We start from the raw sequence: 18,802 nt of genomic DNA on the forward strand, positions 1-18,802 counted from the left end.
ACAGGCTGGTGTCTGTTTAGTGAAGTGTTTCTCAATTCCGGTCCTCAGGCCCCCTCTGCCCTGCATGTTTTAGGTGGTCCCCTTCTGTCACACACCTGGATTGAATCTGTGGCTGATTAACAGGCTTCTGCAGTACTTGATGACTGCAGAAGGGATCATGCAATCATTTGGATCAGCTGTTCTGAAATAGAGCCACATCTAAAACATGCAGAGCAGGGGGGCCTGAGGACCGGAATTGAGAAGCGCTGGTTTAGTAGTACATGATGAAGCATAAGATGGATAAACGGACTGAGGCATTATTAGAGGCCCTGATTGGGTGAGGCATTAAGAAAAGGTCTTGGCTACGTTTTGTCCTCCTACGCACGATTATGACTAGAGATGAACCAAGAAATTGACTTATGACTGGAAACAAGTGACTTTTTTTCAATGACTTTTCCTGACCTGTCACTGAAACCCAAGATTGTGATGTTTTTCCAATCAGTAGCTGTAGCTACATTTCCATTACAAACGTTTTAGATTTCACCAATGTCAGAAAAACATGAATTCACAATTGCTTCGTTTGCATTAAATAAGAAACAAAATTAAAAACGCATGTTCAAGTAATTTAAAAACTTGACGCGCCATCATCCTCCATCATCCACCGTCATCCATCTACCACTTCCTGTTGTCTTCTTTGTGGTTTGCACCAGTGGCAACAGCCAGTTGTTGAGCACATGACTGGGGTGATGTGAAAAAAGTGTTTCCGTTGCAGTTTTACGAAATAGACCGTCTATGTTGTGAAAATGTGGTTAAAAACTGCTAATTAAAAACAGACATCCAGGGCCTGAAGAGGTATGTAGTTTTTATCTTTTTCCTCCACTTGTCTCATCTCCTCAATTAACAATGTCTGGACTGTGAATGCATGAAAAATATTCAGCTTATGGGAGCTCTTTTCAGACGGGTGTAAAACGATTAGGAATAGAAACAGGTCGGTAATCAACTGGCTGGTTTTGCTAGTCTGGCAGACAGTGAAGAAAACCCTGCACCTTGTTACGGATGGAGCTAAATAACATCAGACAAGGAGGAAAAGAAACCGCCAATCAGTCAGGTCCACTGAGAGCCTTCGTGTCTCATCTCAGGGATCCAGATGTAGTAACAGCCATCCCCATGTAGCCCCAGGGTTCGGTGGCACAGTGATTCAGGTGTCACAGACAGGGTAATTCACACCATGTCACCGCGGCGAACAGCATAAGTGATCTGATTGGAAGAGGCATCCTCTGCGCGCTGAAAGCTTGAACCGGGATTGGATTGGCTTTGAGCAGGAAGACGCAGAGCGCTACAGAGGGCGGGATTGTCTTTGAGGTCGACTGAACCAGCAGGAGCTCCAGCGTTTGCCTTCCACTTTTTCATCCTGCAGTCTTTTCCCCTCGTCTCTCCATCTACCATCAAAGCCGCTGCAGCTAGTTCAGTGGGTTTCGGCTATTGTGAGCTTGCAGTAACAAGGTCGCGGGGGCCAGGTCCTCGGTGGCTGTTTCACGAGTTCTGTCGGATCGCTCTGATAAATGGCTCGGCTGGAGGAGGGCCCATCGATTTGAGTTAAGTGGAGAGGTGGGGAGGGGTGACGAGGGCGAGGGGGAGCGGCCGCCAGACGGCTCAGGAGAAGGGACTATCTGCACAAAGTATCAGCCTCTGCCTTTAACATGTTAATCACATGGTCCAGGAACCATCACAAGCACTGAAGAGGTGATTTAGATCTATATGGAGTAGAATTGGGTCCGCATGCAGAATATATGTATGCAGATGGATATGTGGGTTCGGCCGCGTGGTGATTCTAGATGTCTTATTTGTGAAGGACACTACTTCTTATTTGTGAAGGACACTACTTCACACCACTCTACGGAACGTAGAGTGGTGTGAAAAAGTGTTTGCCCCTTATAGATTTGACTTTTTGTCACTTTTCTACGGCCAGGATTTTAACATGTCCGTTTTGGTTACTTGCGCAGATTTTAACGCATTATAATTTGAACAATTGATTTACTTTTATTTATTTATTTTTTTACATCCAGTGATTCCAGCCGGACCCTTCATATACTCTCGTTTCTGTAAATCTGACGCACGAGCGACGGCCGACAGAGCCATTTCTCTTGGTCAGCAAAAGACAACCTGACGGGACGCTGGAAAAAAAAACAATTGTTGTTTTCAAGCTGTGCTAAAAGGAGTTGGCACAACAAGTTCAAGCCCAAAAAAAGCATTTCGATGCCAAACTTGTTGCGGATGTCCCCGACGCCAACGTCAGCGTCCTAACTTGACATATCTAAAGGATTTTTTTAAAGAGGTTCCATGAATAATCACTTGAAATCTGTGTAGAATGGCACTTTGCATCAATCTGACGGTTGAATAACCTAAGTAATGGATTAAAAACAAAAAATATATTTGCTGTTGAACTCCTATATTTATTAGATAATTTAGCAGTAAAATGGGTTTTTGAATTGAAAATTTTTCTTATTACATTGATATGTAGTTTTTGATTAAAATGTGGTTAATTACAGACCCTGCAATTAACTCTATTAAAAAATTCTAATCGAGTCCCTCTACTACATTTTCCAGATCGTCAAACGTATGTTGAAAACAAGTGGCGGGAAATCTATCTGTTTAGAAATACACCACCCTTCTTGTTTAGTCATGAATAAACCGTAATTAATCAGTTTCATTTATAACACCCAGGCCTGATTACTGCCATATGTGCAGAATCAGGGAAACACTTACACAGAAGCGGGCTGCTGCTTTTCCTGGTTCGGACCGCTCGCTGCGCTCGGCAGAGCCGTGGATTTTGTGCTCTACCAGAAAAGCCAGATCAAAAACGTCTGGATATCAGTTTTTGACCTTGACCTTGAGTGCAAATGAGGTTTTGCAGCGGCGCAAAGGACTCCAGCAACCCCACCTCTGATTGACTCGGAGATGCTGGGATTGGATCCGACGGCGATGCTGCGGTGTGACCTTAAATGGGCTGTTCACGCTTTAAAATCCTCCAATGTGGCTGAATTAAAACACATCTGTGAAAACAAGTGGACAAAATCCGTGGCTAGTTAATCTCAAAAGGGTTGGTGGCAGCTGTCAAGGATGAAACAATCAGTTATTGCGCTTAGGGGGCAATTGCTTGTTCAGATACGATCAGATTGGTTTGGATAGCTTTTCCCCTTGCCATGATATACTAAGTTTTGTTTCTGCTCTTGTCTAAATGTATCGAGGACGAAGCCAAAACCAACCTGAGGTAAATGTGCATCTTAATGCTTTCTGACTTCCCCGTTCTCGTGACAACTCTCAAGGCTAGTCTCTTCAAATAAAGGCAGCAATCTAAAAAATCTAAAAATAGTGAAAGTATACTCCCAAAACTTCAACAGGTTGAACTGCCGGGAGAAGAATATTGCTAAATGGTTGAGAGTTGTTGGAAAGCCATAGAAAGGTAGTAATGTCTTTAAAAACTCATGTGCCAGTTTGCTGTGCGACTTTGTTTGAGAGTGTGAGACATGTTTTCTTTCTGTGCATGCATGCTGAGTCACTAGGATGCAGGTTTTTGTTTTTTTGTTCATGTAAAACATAGGAGTTGAAGAAGCTTCAGTGTTGTTGGGTCCCATTGCTCTTCTGTGCAAAAGACAGAAGGTAAAGATTGTGACATTTAGACTCGTCTATTGTCTAAATGTGTCAAAGCCAAGGAAAAGTGTTATCTTTTTTGCTATTAACAGCAGTAAGCCTGTCACAACAACAGATTCTGCTGGATGATAAATCGTCCTGAGGAATTATCGCGATAAATGTGGATGTTTTGAGACCATTTCAAAGAAATATGTTTGCCATGTTGTGAAGAAATTCGGACGCAAATGCAGCAGGCAAAAGACTTAAAATTCTGTAAACTTACAAAAATGCGAACAATTTCACAATGAAGATATGTAAAAAATAAAATAACTATTTTAACAAATTCAGTTGTTTGCACAATAATTGGTGCCCTTTGTGAATGTCTTGTAGAGCTCCTCTTGCCTTTAAAGGCAGCATTTTTCTACTGTTTCATGTCAACAGGTTGGAACATTTGGAGAGTTTGACCCTTGACCTCTTTGTATCTTCTCTCTGGATTGGAGACTTGATTACTCTTTTGATCCACGGTCTTCAGCTCAAGCCGCAATGTTTCTACACTGTCTCGGTCTGGAGGCTGCGATGGCCATAGAAGAGTGATAATTATGGTAACCCATACTTGTGTTGATTTGGCCAAAGGTTTTAAATCATTCTACATCAATGTATTACTTGAAAATGGTCTCAAAACATCAATATTATCGTTCATCGCGATAATTACTGGGACGATTTATCGTCCAGCAAAAAATAGGTGTTGTGACAGGCCTACCGCTGATGCCATAGACTTTAACAAGAGTCACAGGGTGTTGAAATGTGAAACAGTCCCAAAGCATCACAGATCCTCCGCCATGCTTGGGCATGAGGAGGTTTCCACATAATCATCTTTTGCTTCACAACAGACACATCTGAAGGGTTAGCTGCTTAAAACATCAATACTAATCATATCAGATTGAATCATCCCAGGAAGGTTTAGCAAAGTTTACTGTGACGTAGCGTTCTATTGCCTTTAAATGGTTGCTATGGTGACCCCAAGGTTTGTCTTTTTTTCTGCAACAGTGAACTTTATTTTTTAAACTCCTTATCGTATGTGATATGGATTATGGACAAGAGGCAAACAGGCAAAAGTCTTGGACTTTGAGTTTATGTCACATTTTTAGCCAACCTGGTGAAACAGGAAGTTGTAGGATTCCACAACTTCCTGTTTCCTAACCCTAACCCCATTAATTAAAATGTGAAATTTAACTAAAAAAAAAAACCAAACTTTTTGTCACATTTGTTTTAAAGGTACTTCTAAGTGTTGCAATAATTTTGAGAACGGGATTTATTGTTTAGAACAAAACAATGTGCTCTGTTTTTAGTGTATGTTGCTATTGCAGCAAAACTGATGACTATTAACGCATCTTCACCAGGGACAGTAACAAATCTGCGGATTGATACTTAAACATCGCCACCAGACCTTTATGCTTTACGCTCAAATCCAGGTATGAATACTTTCAATATGGCAGTCAGTAGTTCAGATTTTATTTCAACATCGGAACGAACACAGATATTAATATCGAATTGGTGCATCTCTACTGAAAACATCAGTGACGGACATAATGTAGAGATTAGGGGAAGGAAAAATACCCCAGCTGTGGGGTGTAAATGTTATTCAGTTTCCATCCAACACAAATTATAACTGTGGCATCCCACCAAGAAAAGAAAATCCTGGCTTAGCCGTCCCTGACAAAGCGTATTTAAAGAGGCTAGAACAGAGTAGCATACTCCTCAGCTATGAGTAATTGCCCAGTCCTGATAGCTGATGGATTTAACGTTAGCTTTGTTGTTCATGGCGTTTCCAGCTAATGGCTAAATATAGATTCCAGTCGGATCCTCTAATGCATCATGTGCTGCTTTCCCCCCTCCGCCTCCCTCTCTTTACTTCTCATGCAGTTCTAATGGGCCTGAGATGAGCGCGGCACATTAACGCGATGCTGGACGCGCTCACTCGCATCGGGGACGCACGGCGGCAACGTCTGCTCTGTAAAAGCTAAAGTGCCGGTCGGTCCGCACGTCCATAGGACTTCCTTTCATGTGTGACTTTACTATCGCCATAGCAACTGTTGCTCTCCGACTGTAATCTGTGCACAAGAAACGTTTAAAAAAAAAGAGAAAAAAAGGGCAAACCAGAGGAAGACGGAGATAACGAGCTGACCAGACACTGAGGCAGCATGTCAGATGAAAGCCTGTTTTTTCTTTTTTTTTACATTGCCTGTTGAAGTTGGGTCTGTCCGCCTTCCTCGTGTTCTGCTGCTCTGCTTTTAAAGCGAGCATTCACAACTTATAAAGTGGGATTCTTTTAAAAGGTTGTTAGCGGGTCATGGGTTATATGCGGTAGATAAGCCGTTGTCAACATGACAGAGTTGGTTTGTCCTCTCTGAAGCAATAGCCATTTGCTTCAGACTCTTATTTACTGTTGTTCAGACATGAACCGCTTCCAACCTTTCAACAGCACCGCGTTTGAAAAATTGTGAACCATCCCTTCATGGCACAGAGGTACAATATGATGAAAATCTAGACGGACCCTCAGGGACGATGGTAATTTTCGAGCCGATTTGCTGTGTAAGGACAGGCTTGTGCCATCCACGCCGCTTCAGAGCACACTTTGATCACGCCCCGTCGACTTCTCTGGGACTTTGTACGTAGAGCCACGTGCATTTCTGATTGCTGAGACCACAAAGACAGGAGAGGGCAGATTAATTCACTAGTCATTTGTCATGCAGTAAAAACCTCGTTCGTACCTGCTCTGCTCTCCTCTGTCAGTCCAATGACAACCGAATGTGTCAGTGTAATGTCTAAATTACCACCCCGGTGCTTATGCTCAAAGATTTAGGATGGCAATCTGTCCAAGTCGGGATTAGCAACTTTAGATGTGTTGCTTTTGAAAAGTGCAAACTTTGGCAGAAGGAGGTGCACGGGGCATGTTGTTTTTCGGACAACTGACTATTAAAGGACGCTGCAGCTTCTCGTCTTCTGGCGTCCTTCATATTCAATGGAGTTTGATACGTTAGCACTGTAGCCTCCCCCATGGCTTTCTGTTACAGTAGCATGTGAAGATGTGAAACAAGAAAAAACAAAAGCCTTGTCAGCTCCTGCATCCATAATTTGGTCACCAGATAAGCCAGGTGGTGATGGATTGTTTTTGTGGCTGGTGAAATATTTTCCTCCATGAGCTCCACAGCAACAGAATCAAACAAAACAGAGAACTAAACTGGAATAACTAACTAAATAAAATGAGACAGTGACATCAAAGCAGCAGAACATTGGTAATTCCACGTTCTCGATCCCAGTACATGCGCTCTATTCACAGGAAGAGTGCCTTGAAGCAAACACATACTTTACAAATGCGTCCGAACCTGATGTTCTATAACAGCTTCTTTGTTTCCTCATGTTCAGACCTCAGTAAAATGTATTTTTCAGTATGACGGGATGACAGCAGGGAAATTGAAAAGTGAAACAAAAGCTTTACAATATGGCTGGATCCCACTGAGTTTAGTGCCTTTCCACGAAAACTTTGCATATCCTCTTCAAGAATGAAAATGTTTTTTTTCTTTACCTTTAAACTGTCACTGTCCCTTTAGCATTCAAATATGCATTGATATTTACATTAATTTTAACCTTGTGACCTTTTTGAACTGAAACACCTGGAGCAAAGTGAAACGCCTGACCTGTTCCAAACGTCACAGAGGCTGATGTGAACGCTTTAATCGATTTTTGAGCAGCTTTACTTTTCTATCAGAGCTGGCCTGAACGTAGGCAAGATGTTCCTTCCTGTAGGCGTTTGAAGTGGAAAGGTCACGGCTATAACAGACATGGAGCACCAGTTTCCCCACACATGAACAAAACACCCATTACCAACTGTTTCCTTCACTATCTGCCATTTATTCAGGTAAAATAACAGCCTTGCGGCGCTATTATCCAAAGCCCGCTCTCGACCAACACCCGTCAGCACAGAGCATGATACTCAGCTGCAGAAAACACCATAAAAAATAACCTCATGCCCCCAAACACCAGTTATTCAGGACAAGACTCTTACTCACTGAACCACACAGATACAAAGAGCTCCGTCAACCTGGACAGTTAATGTTGCTGAATCCTTTGTGTTGCTGCAAATCCGTTGATCAATGCCTGGGTTGCCTTTACAACGGCTCAACCTGGGTTAAGCTGAAACGCTGGACAAGAAAACAGGGAAAGAAACTATAAAAACACTCCAGGAAACCACTCAGTCTCACCAGCAGGAGTTTATTAAGAAGTTCACAAGACCAAACTTTTTTTTTTGATAGACTCCAAAGAGAATTTACTTGCCGTTCTCACCTTTACAAACCCAGAACTTCTTCAACCATCGCTGGGAACACAAGAACCTCGATACTGTGCTTCATTTTTAACATCAGCGAGGTTGAATGAGGGAACATCAGCTGCTGTTAGTGTCAGCAAATGCGTTTGCGTGTGTTTGCTGAGGCCTACGAGTTACGCCGCGCACACGGAGGAGGCAGATGGTGGGGACAGATTTTCCATTCTCGGATATTCGTTTTCTTTACCGCGTCTTATAGGCATCTGCTCCGATAGGGTTTACCTTGTGTTGCTTTTCCCTTTTCTTTTCTTTTTTCTTTCATGAAATATGAAATCCTGTGTGCTGAGATATGGGAAATAATTGTGACCGTCGCAGCTTTCATGTTGATGAATTAAAATAGGATGGTGTGCGGCGTGTCCTGCCAGATGGGAGGGGAGAAGGGGGGCAGTGTGGACACCATGAGACGCTCTCAGAAAGGTTCCGAGGTTAACCTGCCTCGATGCTTGCATCCCCAACAAAAACTTCCCTGTTGCCAAGTCCTTATATCTGGGGGGGCACTTCTGACTCTCCATCTGTTACCATCTGTGCCTTCGCTGTCCCTGTTCTACTGTGGCAAGGAAAACCATTCAGAGACGGGCTCCGAAACGGCACGGAGCACGGCGAACAGTAAACGTTCCCTCTGTGGCCCTGGAGCACAGCTTCAGTGTCGGGTAGGGGATTACAATGTTTGAAACCCTTTGACATCCTGTAGTCTGAGCTGCATTTTTGAAAACGTTACTTCATTCTGTTCCAGTTTCTGTCATCATCTTAAGACATGAGGGCAAGAGGAACTTCTGCTAAGATAGAGTTGGAATTGGGTGTCTTTCCACCTGACAACTACAAACGTCAACGTCTTCCATTGGGATTTGTTTGTTGGAAACCAACAAAATGTAGCGCATATGTACCGAATGGATCATGATGTGTCATCGTTCACATTTTTTTCATGAATACCAATCTAAACTAGTTCGTACTTAGCCGTCGGCGTTTTGATACCGACGGATGAAATCTTCAGGAGCCTTCAGGACTCACCTATTCAGAATATCGTCCTCCTGTGTGTAACTGAAATACATTTTAAATCCAACTATTTTTAAGATATCGGAGGCTTGTTAGAGAACATTAGTGAAACAAAAAGCATCACATGGTAACTCTACAGACTTCAGGTGAGAGAGTTGAATGTCAGAACTAACCATCCGTCCATTGTCTATACTAGTGGTTCCCAAAGTGTGGGGCGCACCCTCTACCGTGCCATTGCAGGGTGGCGCGGGAAGCGGTATGGATGAATGGGGGGAAAAAAAAGGTTACACAAAAGTGTTTCCCTGTAAAGATGGTTTGTAGTGTGTTTTGTTGCAACCTGAACTGTGAAATTAACTTCAGTGGAGTTTGAAAACAAAATATGTGTGTAGGCTTATGTCTGGTTGAATGATGCGTGTGCCCTGTTGATTCTTTTTTTTTCTTTTTTGGGGGGGTTTAAATGGGGGGCCCAGGAAATCTTTGGGAACCATTGCTCTATACAGCCTATCCTCATAGGATTGCTGGTTGGCTGGTGCCTTTTGTCCAACAGTCACTGGCCAAAAAGCAGGACATATTCAACTTGGACAGATTAGCTGATCTAACAGTCATAGTTTTTAACTGAGGAAGCCGGAGAGAACCCACACATCCACAGGGAGAACATGCAAACTCCATATAGGCTGGGATTTGAACCTAGGACCTCGCTGCAAGACAACATTACCACCAACTGTTCTGCAACAGGAAACCCTCAATAATTAATGTCTATGACTACATGACACATCTGAGCTAACTAACTAAATGTTGCTGCACATCTGTCATCTTACTTCAAACCTGATTTTCTTTTTCTAGTGAGCCCCCCAAAAAAAATTTACTTAACTAATTTTTACTCCTCTTAAAGGTGAAAAATATTTTTTTTTCCTAACTCATGTTTTTTTTATATTTTATAATGTCAATTGCAATGAATGCTACGACCTAATGACCGTACAATGCCATGAAAACATAAGAACAAAGTCTATACATTTCACATATTGATTTTATGTAAAGACTAATTACGTGTGACCTCAACCTTTGAATCTGGGGGTCTGAGTCTTTGTTAATCAGAAATAGTACATAGAACACAACGTAGAGAACGTAGAATACAAAATATACCTTTGCCTTCAATATTGTATTACTGAACCAAATGCATTCTCATGACAATATAAAATAGATGTGAAATCACAAATTAGCCATAAAATACTATGAATAATTATTTCTTGTTCTCCTCTGAAAAGAGCCGGACCCCAGTCATACAGCCAGAGCTTTAATTAAACCTTATTCATGTGTTAGAATGGCCCAGTCAAAGTTCAGGTCTTGGGACTGAATTGAAAAATCTGAAGTATGACTTAAAAATTTGCTGTTCACAGATGTTTTCCTTCCAGTTTCACCGAGCTTATAATGTATTGTAAAAAGATGTCGGTGCCTAGAAACCCCAAACTGGGAGAGACGTTCCTCAACATAGAAATACAAGTAAAGTGATCAAAAAAAAAATTCACTTCACACTTTAAGGTTTAAACCTCCTGTTATGTTCCGGGTCAAATTGACCCGTTTTAAAGTTTAAACATTTTTTTTACAAATAGTTGGAAGTATTTTCTTTGCATGAAACTTTTTCTACTTGTCTTAATAGGTGCACTCTACATATAAATTGAAAATTTATTCATTTTACACATTTGCACCAACCCCTAGGTCTACTTTTTACATAGATACTGTTCGGGTCAATTGGACCCGGCAGTCAGGTTAAAGTGCAAAAAAAGATTAAAAAATTTCCATTTCTATATGTTTCCTTGCAGCTATGAACCATATTTCGCCACACACACACAAACACTCCACCACACACACACATGGGCATGTGCACACCCACAAGCCCATTTTCTCACTATTCTCTTTACTTTACTAGGAAACTGCGAGAAAGCAGGTGTTCACACAACGTTTGACGGGAATCGTTTCTGTTCCCGTGGACAAACTCCACTCACACTGAGTGACACTCGGCAGAAGTGGAGGAAAACATAAATACTCTCTGCATGACTCATTTATCTTGATTTTAATCAGCGGGTCAATATGACCCTGAACAGTATGTGTGTCTCAAATTCAATTATAAAAATCACCATTGAAAAAAACAAAGAAGTGTAGTATAAAATAATTTACCAAAGATCAATTTCAAGGAAATTATTGTTTTTTTGTGTCTAGGTTTTTTTCAGGAATTTACATTTTTTATGTCCAAATGAGTAAATGAGTAGGTTGTCGATATTAATCCTTAATTTCTGAGAAATAAAAAAACATCATTGCACAAATATTGATTGAAATGATTAATATTGGAGTTAATAATCAGATACAAAAAAGGTTTTGGAAGAATTTTTTGGTTTCTGACACTAGTGCATGATTAAACACTCCCCAGGTCAAATTGACCCACAAACATTTTTGCTGTACCCTAGAAACGACCATAACAGGAGGGTTAAATGTAAAAAATCCTCTGTTCTGGTGTAATCACATAGAATTCCAATAAAGCGTGCTGATGTTTCGGTTTGCATTGTGAATAAGTGTAAAAAAAAAAAAGAAAAAAGCAACACCGAAAAGCTGGTGTATGAATACTTTTGCCCTGTGCTTGCACATTAGAACAGCAGGCCTCTGACCGCCGGTGTGTGGCGTCGTGCGCGTCGCACGCAGCAGGCAACTCTTTGTCAGGCAAATCTCCAGTCTATTTCTTCACAAACAAAATCATTGTGAGGGCCGTTCAGCTCTGGCCTTCCAGAAAGCCGGAAGAATATATGTGTGTCACCTCCCTTCACGAGCGCTAACACAAACACACACCTTCCCTTCCTCACCTCTTCGATCTGACAGAGTGCAGCAACATGAAACAGCATGCCCCTCAGCTCTTTGGTTTTCAAAATACAGCACGCTCGCTCTTCTCCATCTGAACCCGGAGCACGTAGCACACGAGTTACGCCATGTGCCGACTCGAGACGCTAGTTCCCTCTGCTTTTTTTTTATTTTTTATTTTTTTAATGATCATCCATCTGTGCGTAAACCTCAAAATTTCTCCTGAAGTATTATTTGGCGGGTGGAGGGTGGGATGAGTGAAAGGCACGCTCGCATGTAAAGAAACAAAATGGCACGGAGAGTCTGGTTAGAGCTCATCTTGAGAGAGCATCGCTGAATTGGGCCGATTGTGTTTAAAATGCAAGTGGAGCAGCATGCATTTTGCATTACATTAGAGAGCGAGTGAGTCAGGAAGATCAGGCGAGAGAGAGCGCACAACGCCGTGTGAATAGATTGTAGATACAGCAAGAGGGTTGGTTTGAACAACAACGATCATTGCAGCGGAAACATTTCCCGTGCGCCTCCTGCTCTGCTTCTTATTCAGTCCGTCGATGGATCCTGAACGTCCGCATCCGACTGTGGGCTGCTAAATGCACTGCGGAGTCTCCACGTACCGCGGGTCTCAAAAGTCCACCCTGTTAAAATTCCAGGTTTGGAGATCTTGATAAATAATTTCCAAACCTCTCCCATGACTGATGCAACACATGTCCAGTACAGTTCAACTGGGGGGAAAAAATCTGCAAAGGGGAGAAAGTCAAAGAATAATAAAAAAGCTGCTGTAGCGTCGCTGCAAGTGTGGACACCCTGTAACTAATACCTTCTTGAAAGGCCTTTAGATTGAACTTCAGCATTCGGGCTTATTCAGTTTACACCTGTCACCATTTCTGGTGAATCTGTTGAATCAGAGATAAACTTTGGCCATTCTAGTCAGTATTTGCTTGACATTTGCATCCTCTACTACCTAATGCCATAGTTTCCAGATAGGTTACAAAAGAAAATGATAATGTAACCATTAAAAGGTATCAGTCAGGAGATGTGAACAAAATATTCCTCCGGGTATCCCCTCAAAAAGCTGCTAGGCCCGGTGCTAGGGATGCTAAGCCAGTCCTCTGCGGGGGCCCTCTGTGTTTTGTTAAAAAAAAGAAAATGGTAAAAGTTACCAAAATTTGGAGGTGTATGAACAGGGATCCGAATTTGGAAATAATAGCGTGTGAGGTCAACGGGTAGGAAGGACAACGCAAGTGGTGTGCACCACCTTGCGCCCAGTCCATCACGTCAACTATAGACCTAGCTTAACCCGTCAATGCTGTCACAGCTACTGGAGTATAAAAAAATAGTTTTTTTATATTGGTGTATTTAAAATAAACTATGCTTAGCCTGGTGGGGGGGCATGTAAAGCCTGGAGGCCCGCCAGGCTTATAATCAATGATGGCATAGTTACTTTGAAAAGTAACTTTAATCAGATTAGTGATTACTCCTTGAAAAAGTAACTTAGATTACCGACTATTTGATTTGGGAAGTAACTAAGTTACATTAAAACTAGCTTTCTTAGTTACTATCAGCAGCTGCTAACAACAACAACGCTCTGACGTTGATCTTTGCCAAAACTTAATTGTAAGTTATTTTATAAAGGCAACATCTACAATGTGCCTCCACTTATAAGATTGAACAGAAGAGGAGATTTTTTTTAATGGTTACAACAGCACAAAAAAAAACTTTAGTAATTTGTGCGTGTTTTTGTGTGCTCTACTATTGTCTGGAAAACTGAGAAGGATTTTTAAGCCCCGTTAGCTCGACATCATTCACAGCAAGTATATTACCTGTCAAGTTTTATCAAGTCTGGTTTCCCACTTGAAAGGGATGGTCTGTACTGTGAATCTTAACTGGATTTCACTCCAAGAGCCTTCACTTTAGCTGATCCGTCTTTATTTTTATATGATGGTCATCATAGTTTTTAGCCTTCCAGCCACAGGGGTGAAAAACCTCAAAAGAAACAGAAACACATCTATTACATTTTGAAATAAACAATATAAATACATTGTGAAATAATCAGATTTCCACCCCTTTAAACCAATTATTCCAAAAGTATAATAGCAAATATTTTATAGTAAAATTCAACACCAATAAATTAGCATATTTATCAACATTTCTTAAATATATTTAGTCAAAATTCTATTCAACATTTATTCATTTTTTCACTTTCTACCATAAACAATAAACACCAAGTGATTTTTTTATTTATTTATTTGATTTGAATATTAAAACTGTTCAGTACAACAATCAATCAGAGTCCATGTGCTGCTCCAATGAGACTCAGGAAATAAGGAGCCGCATTGTGAGGCTTACCGGCCGTCCTTCACATTTCGTAGAAAACTTTTGCACAGTTCTGAATTCATGTGCTACCAGCACTGTTTGCTGTTTGCTTCCCATGCGGTGGCACTTCTTCAGACAGGAGTGACGGGTCAGTCACACCTGCGCTCTCTGATTGCTAGGAGTTTGAGTCCACCTGGTTCTCATCGCTAACCAGAAGAGAAACTGCAGAAAGGTGCAACAGAGGGGAGTGGCTACCCGGCGGTTCGCCAGAACATTAACAAAGACACAGCGGGACGGATCATCCGGGGAATGATGGACAGACAGGGAGAGTCTGACTAAAACTAACTGGGTGCCAAACAAATTCTGGGATTTATTATGTGTCTCTGCTCGTTTCCAAGCCCAAATGAGCAACTTCACGTTCAGAAACGAGCCCAAAACAGCGCAACCAGCGACTCGTTAAATTTGGAAGCGACTTTAGAAAATAAAACAAGCCCAAAGCCGCTTGTGATAGTCGGACTTGGCGGAAGAAACTCAAAATAGTTCCTGTTTTTCCACCTCCCTCCATTGTTTACGTTTCTGTCGCTGCTGATACTGTCGCGTAGAAACGGCGGTCTCTCCCAAAGACTCATAGAGGAAATACAATTAAATTACGAAAGAAAATAGTAACGCAAAGTGATTTCGATAAGTAACTGTATTCTGACTACTGGATTTGAAGTAGCAACGCGTTAGATTACTCGTTACTGAAAAAAGGGGTCCGACATCAGTAACGCGTTACTTTGTAACTTTGTACTGACATCACTGCTTATAATGCACTGATTCCTGTACCAAATAAGCAAAAGATGGATTCTACTTTCCAAAATGGATGAAACCACCGTATGGAAATCTTCCAAGACTCTTGACAGTAACAGTGAAGGGAGCTGCGGCAATTTGGAGTAAGTACTAATTGTGTTCCAGATGTGACCACTACTCTTTGTATTCCCAGCACGTCTACACTAGAAGTCCAAGGTAGACGCATCTTCTCCCAAAGAAAACATACAGGCCTTCCTTACCAAGACCTTATTAGAGACTGTGTTACTGTTTCAAAATAGCCAAGTCAGAACCTTTGGGTCAGAATTCAGGAAGATCATTTTGGCACAGAAACAGCCCTGAACTGAGAACTTCCCCCCAGACAAAACAGAGGAGTTTTTTTTTATGAGATGGAAGAAAGGATGAACAGCAGCAGTCAGCATTGATCCGCTGGATGAGTTCGGAACCGAGGAGTGATGCTGAATCGGACCCAGATTTGACGTTCACTTAAGAAACCGAAATGACGGAGCCATCATCAAACCCTCCCCCATCTGTTGAGGATTGTGGTCTCATGAATAAGTGAGAGGAGACATGCACTTGCATTTGAACTGGTTTTTTTTTTCTTCTTCCTCCATTTCTCTTCCTCCAGCTCTTTAATTTGCTCCGTGCTGTTTTCTGATGTTCCTTTTGGAAAATGCGCGGCTTGGAAAAAGAAATTCCCAACGGTTTGATGCGACATAGTTGGAAAATAAAGTCAGTTTTGGGTGGAATAAGCTCATTTTGGTGTAACTCGGTCTTGGAGCGGAGCCCGAGAGTTGCTGCTGAGGATGTTCTACCTTGTTCGCTTCAAGTGCATGGATTAGCAAGCCTCTTTTAGGCCGCTGCTAACTGATGTACAGGATGGTCTCGTGACCTAGATTTTGAGAGCGGAAGGGGCCTAAACTGTTCAAATTCTCCAAGGTGCTGCTGGTTGATTGATTTTGAAATTCCGCCGTCTCCCTGTGTGACGGCCTGTTTTTGGTTTTTTTAACCTCCCTTCTCCCGCTCGACTTTATGAGGGGTTGGTATACATTTTTGACATGCGAGATGGCGCCCAAGGCTCGCGCCTCCACATGTAATCAAAACGGCGCGTCGGCAGACTGCGCGGTGACAAAATGAGGAAAAAAGGTGTCGGTGTCAAGGAGATGTCAGGGCGGCTGCGGAGACGGAATATTCAGCGCCGAGGTGGAGAGGATGTCAGAGGAAAGCCTTAGGCCATCCAGCCACACACTCGTGACAGCCCTCCCCTTCCCACCGCCGCCACCCGGCATCCTTCTCGCGGGGAGGGCTTCGGCGGATTGTGGGTGAGCGCTGGACCGAGATAATTCCTCTCAATAGGAACCAGTCAGGCTGGTTTGTCACCAGCAATAGCACCCATGGGAACCACGGGACATGGGTGCAGGAAAAGGAGTGAGTTCACCCCCAGCCCAATCCCCCTCAGCCTCCGTTTTCTTTTTTTGAATGCCTTACTGAGTGATAGCTCGTGGTAGTGTCGTCAGCGTTTCCCGGCATTTTCCTATTTGTCCACTCGCTTTGCCCAACTTCATTCCAATTTCAGCTTCAATCTTCTCTCTCGTCGCATTTAATTTGCTATTCACTCTGCATTTCCTATTCCATAAATATTTATGCAAGTGAACACACACATACACCCCCCCCCCACACACACACACGCACGCACGCATATACACAGTATGCTGGCGCCAACGTGGCGTGATACTAAACGCCGTCGAAATTGAAGTGAGCTCACACATCCTAATTTCCAGTATTCACTCCCTCAGTTTCATTTTCTGATCTTTGTCTCTGGGATTTTCTTCCTTTTTCTTCATCTCTCTCGCTGTTTCACTGCAGGTCAGGACCGCACGGAGGCGGGGCTTATTAAGCGTTTCCGTGGAGATGGCGTGCGCTACAAGGCCAAGCTGATTGGGATTGATGAGGTGACAGCCGCGCGCGGGGACAAGCTGTGCCAGGACTCCATGATGAAGCTGAAGGTGAAAACTTCTCTATGGGTTTATCTCTCTCTGCCTCTCTCTTCCTCTATTTGTGTGTGTGTGTGTGTGTCATTGAGGTTCTCGTCATCTTGGTCTGATTTGGAAAAGGCTTGCTCGAGCGTGACTGTATTGTCTTTTGAGTGAGTCACACAGGAGCTGTCCTCTCCTGTGTGACTCACTGAAACTGTATGACTGACCTGCTGGGACACAGGAAGGACCAACTATATCAATTCTTCCTTTTCTTTGAAGCATAAAAGGAAAAAAAACAGCTACTGAGGTTCGCTTGGCGTCCCTCCACTTCACTCCTCTTCTAGTTAGCTGTTTTAAGTTTAGCATAGCTCAAAGCCCTTCGCATTAATTCGCACAAATATTATTTTGTGACCTCCGAGGCAAACTGGCTCCGCATCCTGAGACGCTTTGAGCCGTGCATGACTTAAGTAGAAAATCCCTCACCCCCCTGTATCCCCCCGAAGCCCCAGCTTCCCCCAACTTACCCCCAATTAGTCTGTCTCCTCCGTGTTTTCTCGCGTCTCTCACTGACTGCTATTTTTACAACAAAGTCCGCGCTGTTCCACTTGTGGCACATGTGCGAACTGCGATAACGTGACCCAGATAACGTTATAGCAGGCCAGTGTTCTTTGCAGATTGTTGCAAAGTGAATCAGGTCAAATCCAGCCCCATGGTAAGAAGCAGTGCATGTGCTTTAAACATAGAAGAAGCGCATGTTTAGCAGTGTAAATAGTTGGGGTTTTTTTAAGCCACACCAAAAATGAATTAAAAGTTAACCGAAAGGGGAGAAAATGATAGGAGATGGTGCCAGATTTGAACCATGTGACTCACTTGGAGCACCTTGACCTAACTAATAACAGGTTTAAGAAAATACAATACCAACTACCAAAGAAATGTTCCAGCTGGTTATATAGCATTTTGTATCCTGTTTGCTACATAAATCTTTGTAATTATAGATGCACTGATTGTTGATTTTATGGCCAGTTTCTTGTCTTTTTTTTTTCTCTTTTTTGCACAATTTCAGATGTAAAAAGTGGACGATAGCAGGACAAAGTTCAGATTTACTGTCGGGTTAAATTGTTGTTTAACTTTAACTTAGGCTTAGAGTATATTCACTTAAAAATTTATAAATTGAGCAAAGTTTCATTGCACCGCTCCAATGAAAGACATAAAAACAATTACTGAATGATTTATTCACGCCTCATTGTATCTGTAGAAACATCTTAAGAAGGCAACGCCATGTTTTTAGAGACAGAGCAGCTGGTGTCACGCAGCTCCGCAGTGAAACACAATTTTCAAAAACTTAGACAAAATGAGAGGACAGTTAAACTCCCTCTAGTGTCTTATATTGGACTGGAGCATAATTAGCAGGATTATCACAGTTTGTGAAGTTAGCATTGGCTGATCAATAAAACTGGAGTCACCAAATGGAGAATGAACGTCCATACAGAATACAGTTTTCTTTCTAGAAGTTTCTTACACCATTTGTGGTCTTTCTGCATTCGTCTTCAACACTTTGTTCACACCGAGCCCTCTTCCCTCGGTAACAACGTCCACACAGAGCGGCTCGGTTTGAGCACAGTCTGTTGGACTTTAGGCGTTTTGTGTCTGCTGATTAGAAAAAGGCGGCGTTTCTTGGCTTTCAACCGGCCGATCACCGATCATGTGCAAAACCATCCCGTTCCAGTCGGCGACCAATTTCTTTGTGCGTCTTTGAAAATCGCACTCATGAATGTTTATATTTTCCGCGTGGCAGCAGGGCGGCTCCATTAACCGATGAACAATTGTCTCTTGGTCTGAGAAAATAAAAGCTAAATTACTGGGTGTAAAACAAGCA

General features: G+C 42.4%; 1 protein-coding gene across 3 annotated transcripts in view; it reads left to right on the forward strand.

Moving 5' to 3' along the window:
* LOC102229272 (disabled homolog 1-like) overlaps positions 1–18,802 on the forward strand; it is a 64,876-nt gene that overhangs the window by 23,844 nt on the left and 22,230 nt on the right. For all 3 annotated transcript variants that reach the window (XM_005811020.3, XM_023335084.1, XM_023335083.1), the window contains exon 3: positions 16,817–16,956. In XM_005811020.3, coding sequence (XP_005811077.1) covers positions 16,817–16,956 — 140 coding nt within the window. The remainder of the gene's footprint in view (positions 1–16,816; positions 16,957–18,802) is intronic.

This window comes from Xiphophorus maculatus, chromosome 6 (genome assembly GCF_002775205.1).
Source record: "Xiphophorus maculatus strain JP 163 A chromosome 6, X_maculatus-5.0-male, whole genome shotgun sequence".
Classification (NCBI taxonomy): Eukaryota; Metazoa; Chordata; class Actinopteri; order Cyprinodontiformes; family Poeciliidae; genus Xiphophorus; species Xiphophorus maculatus.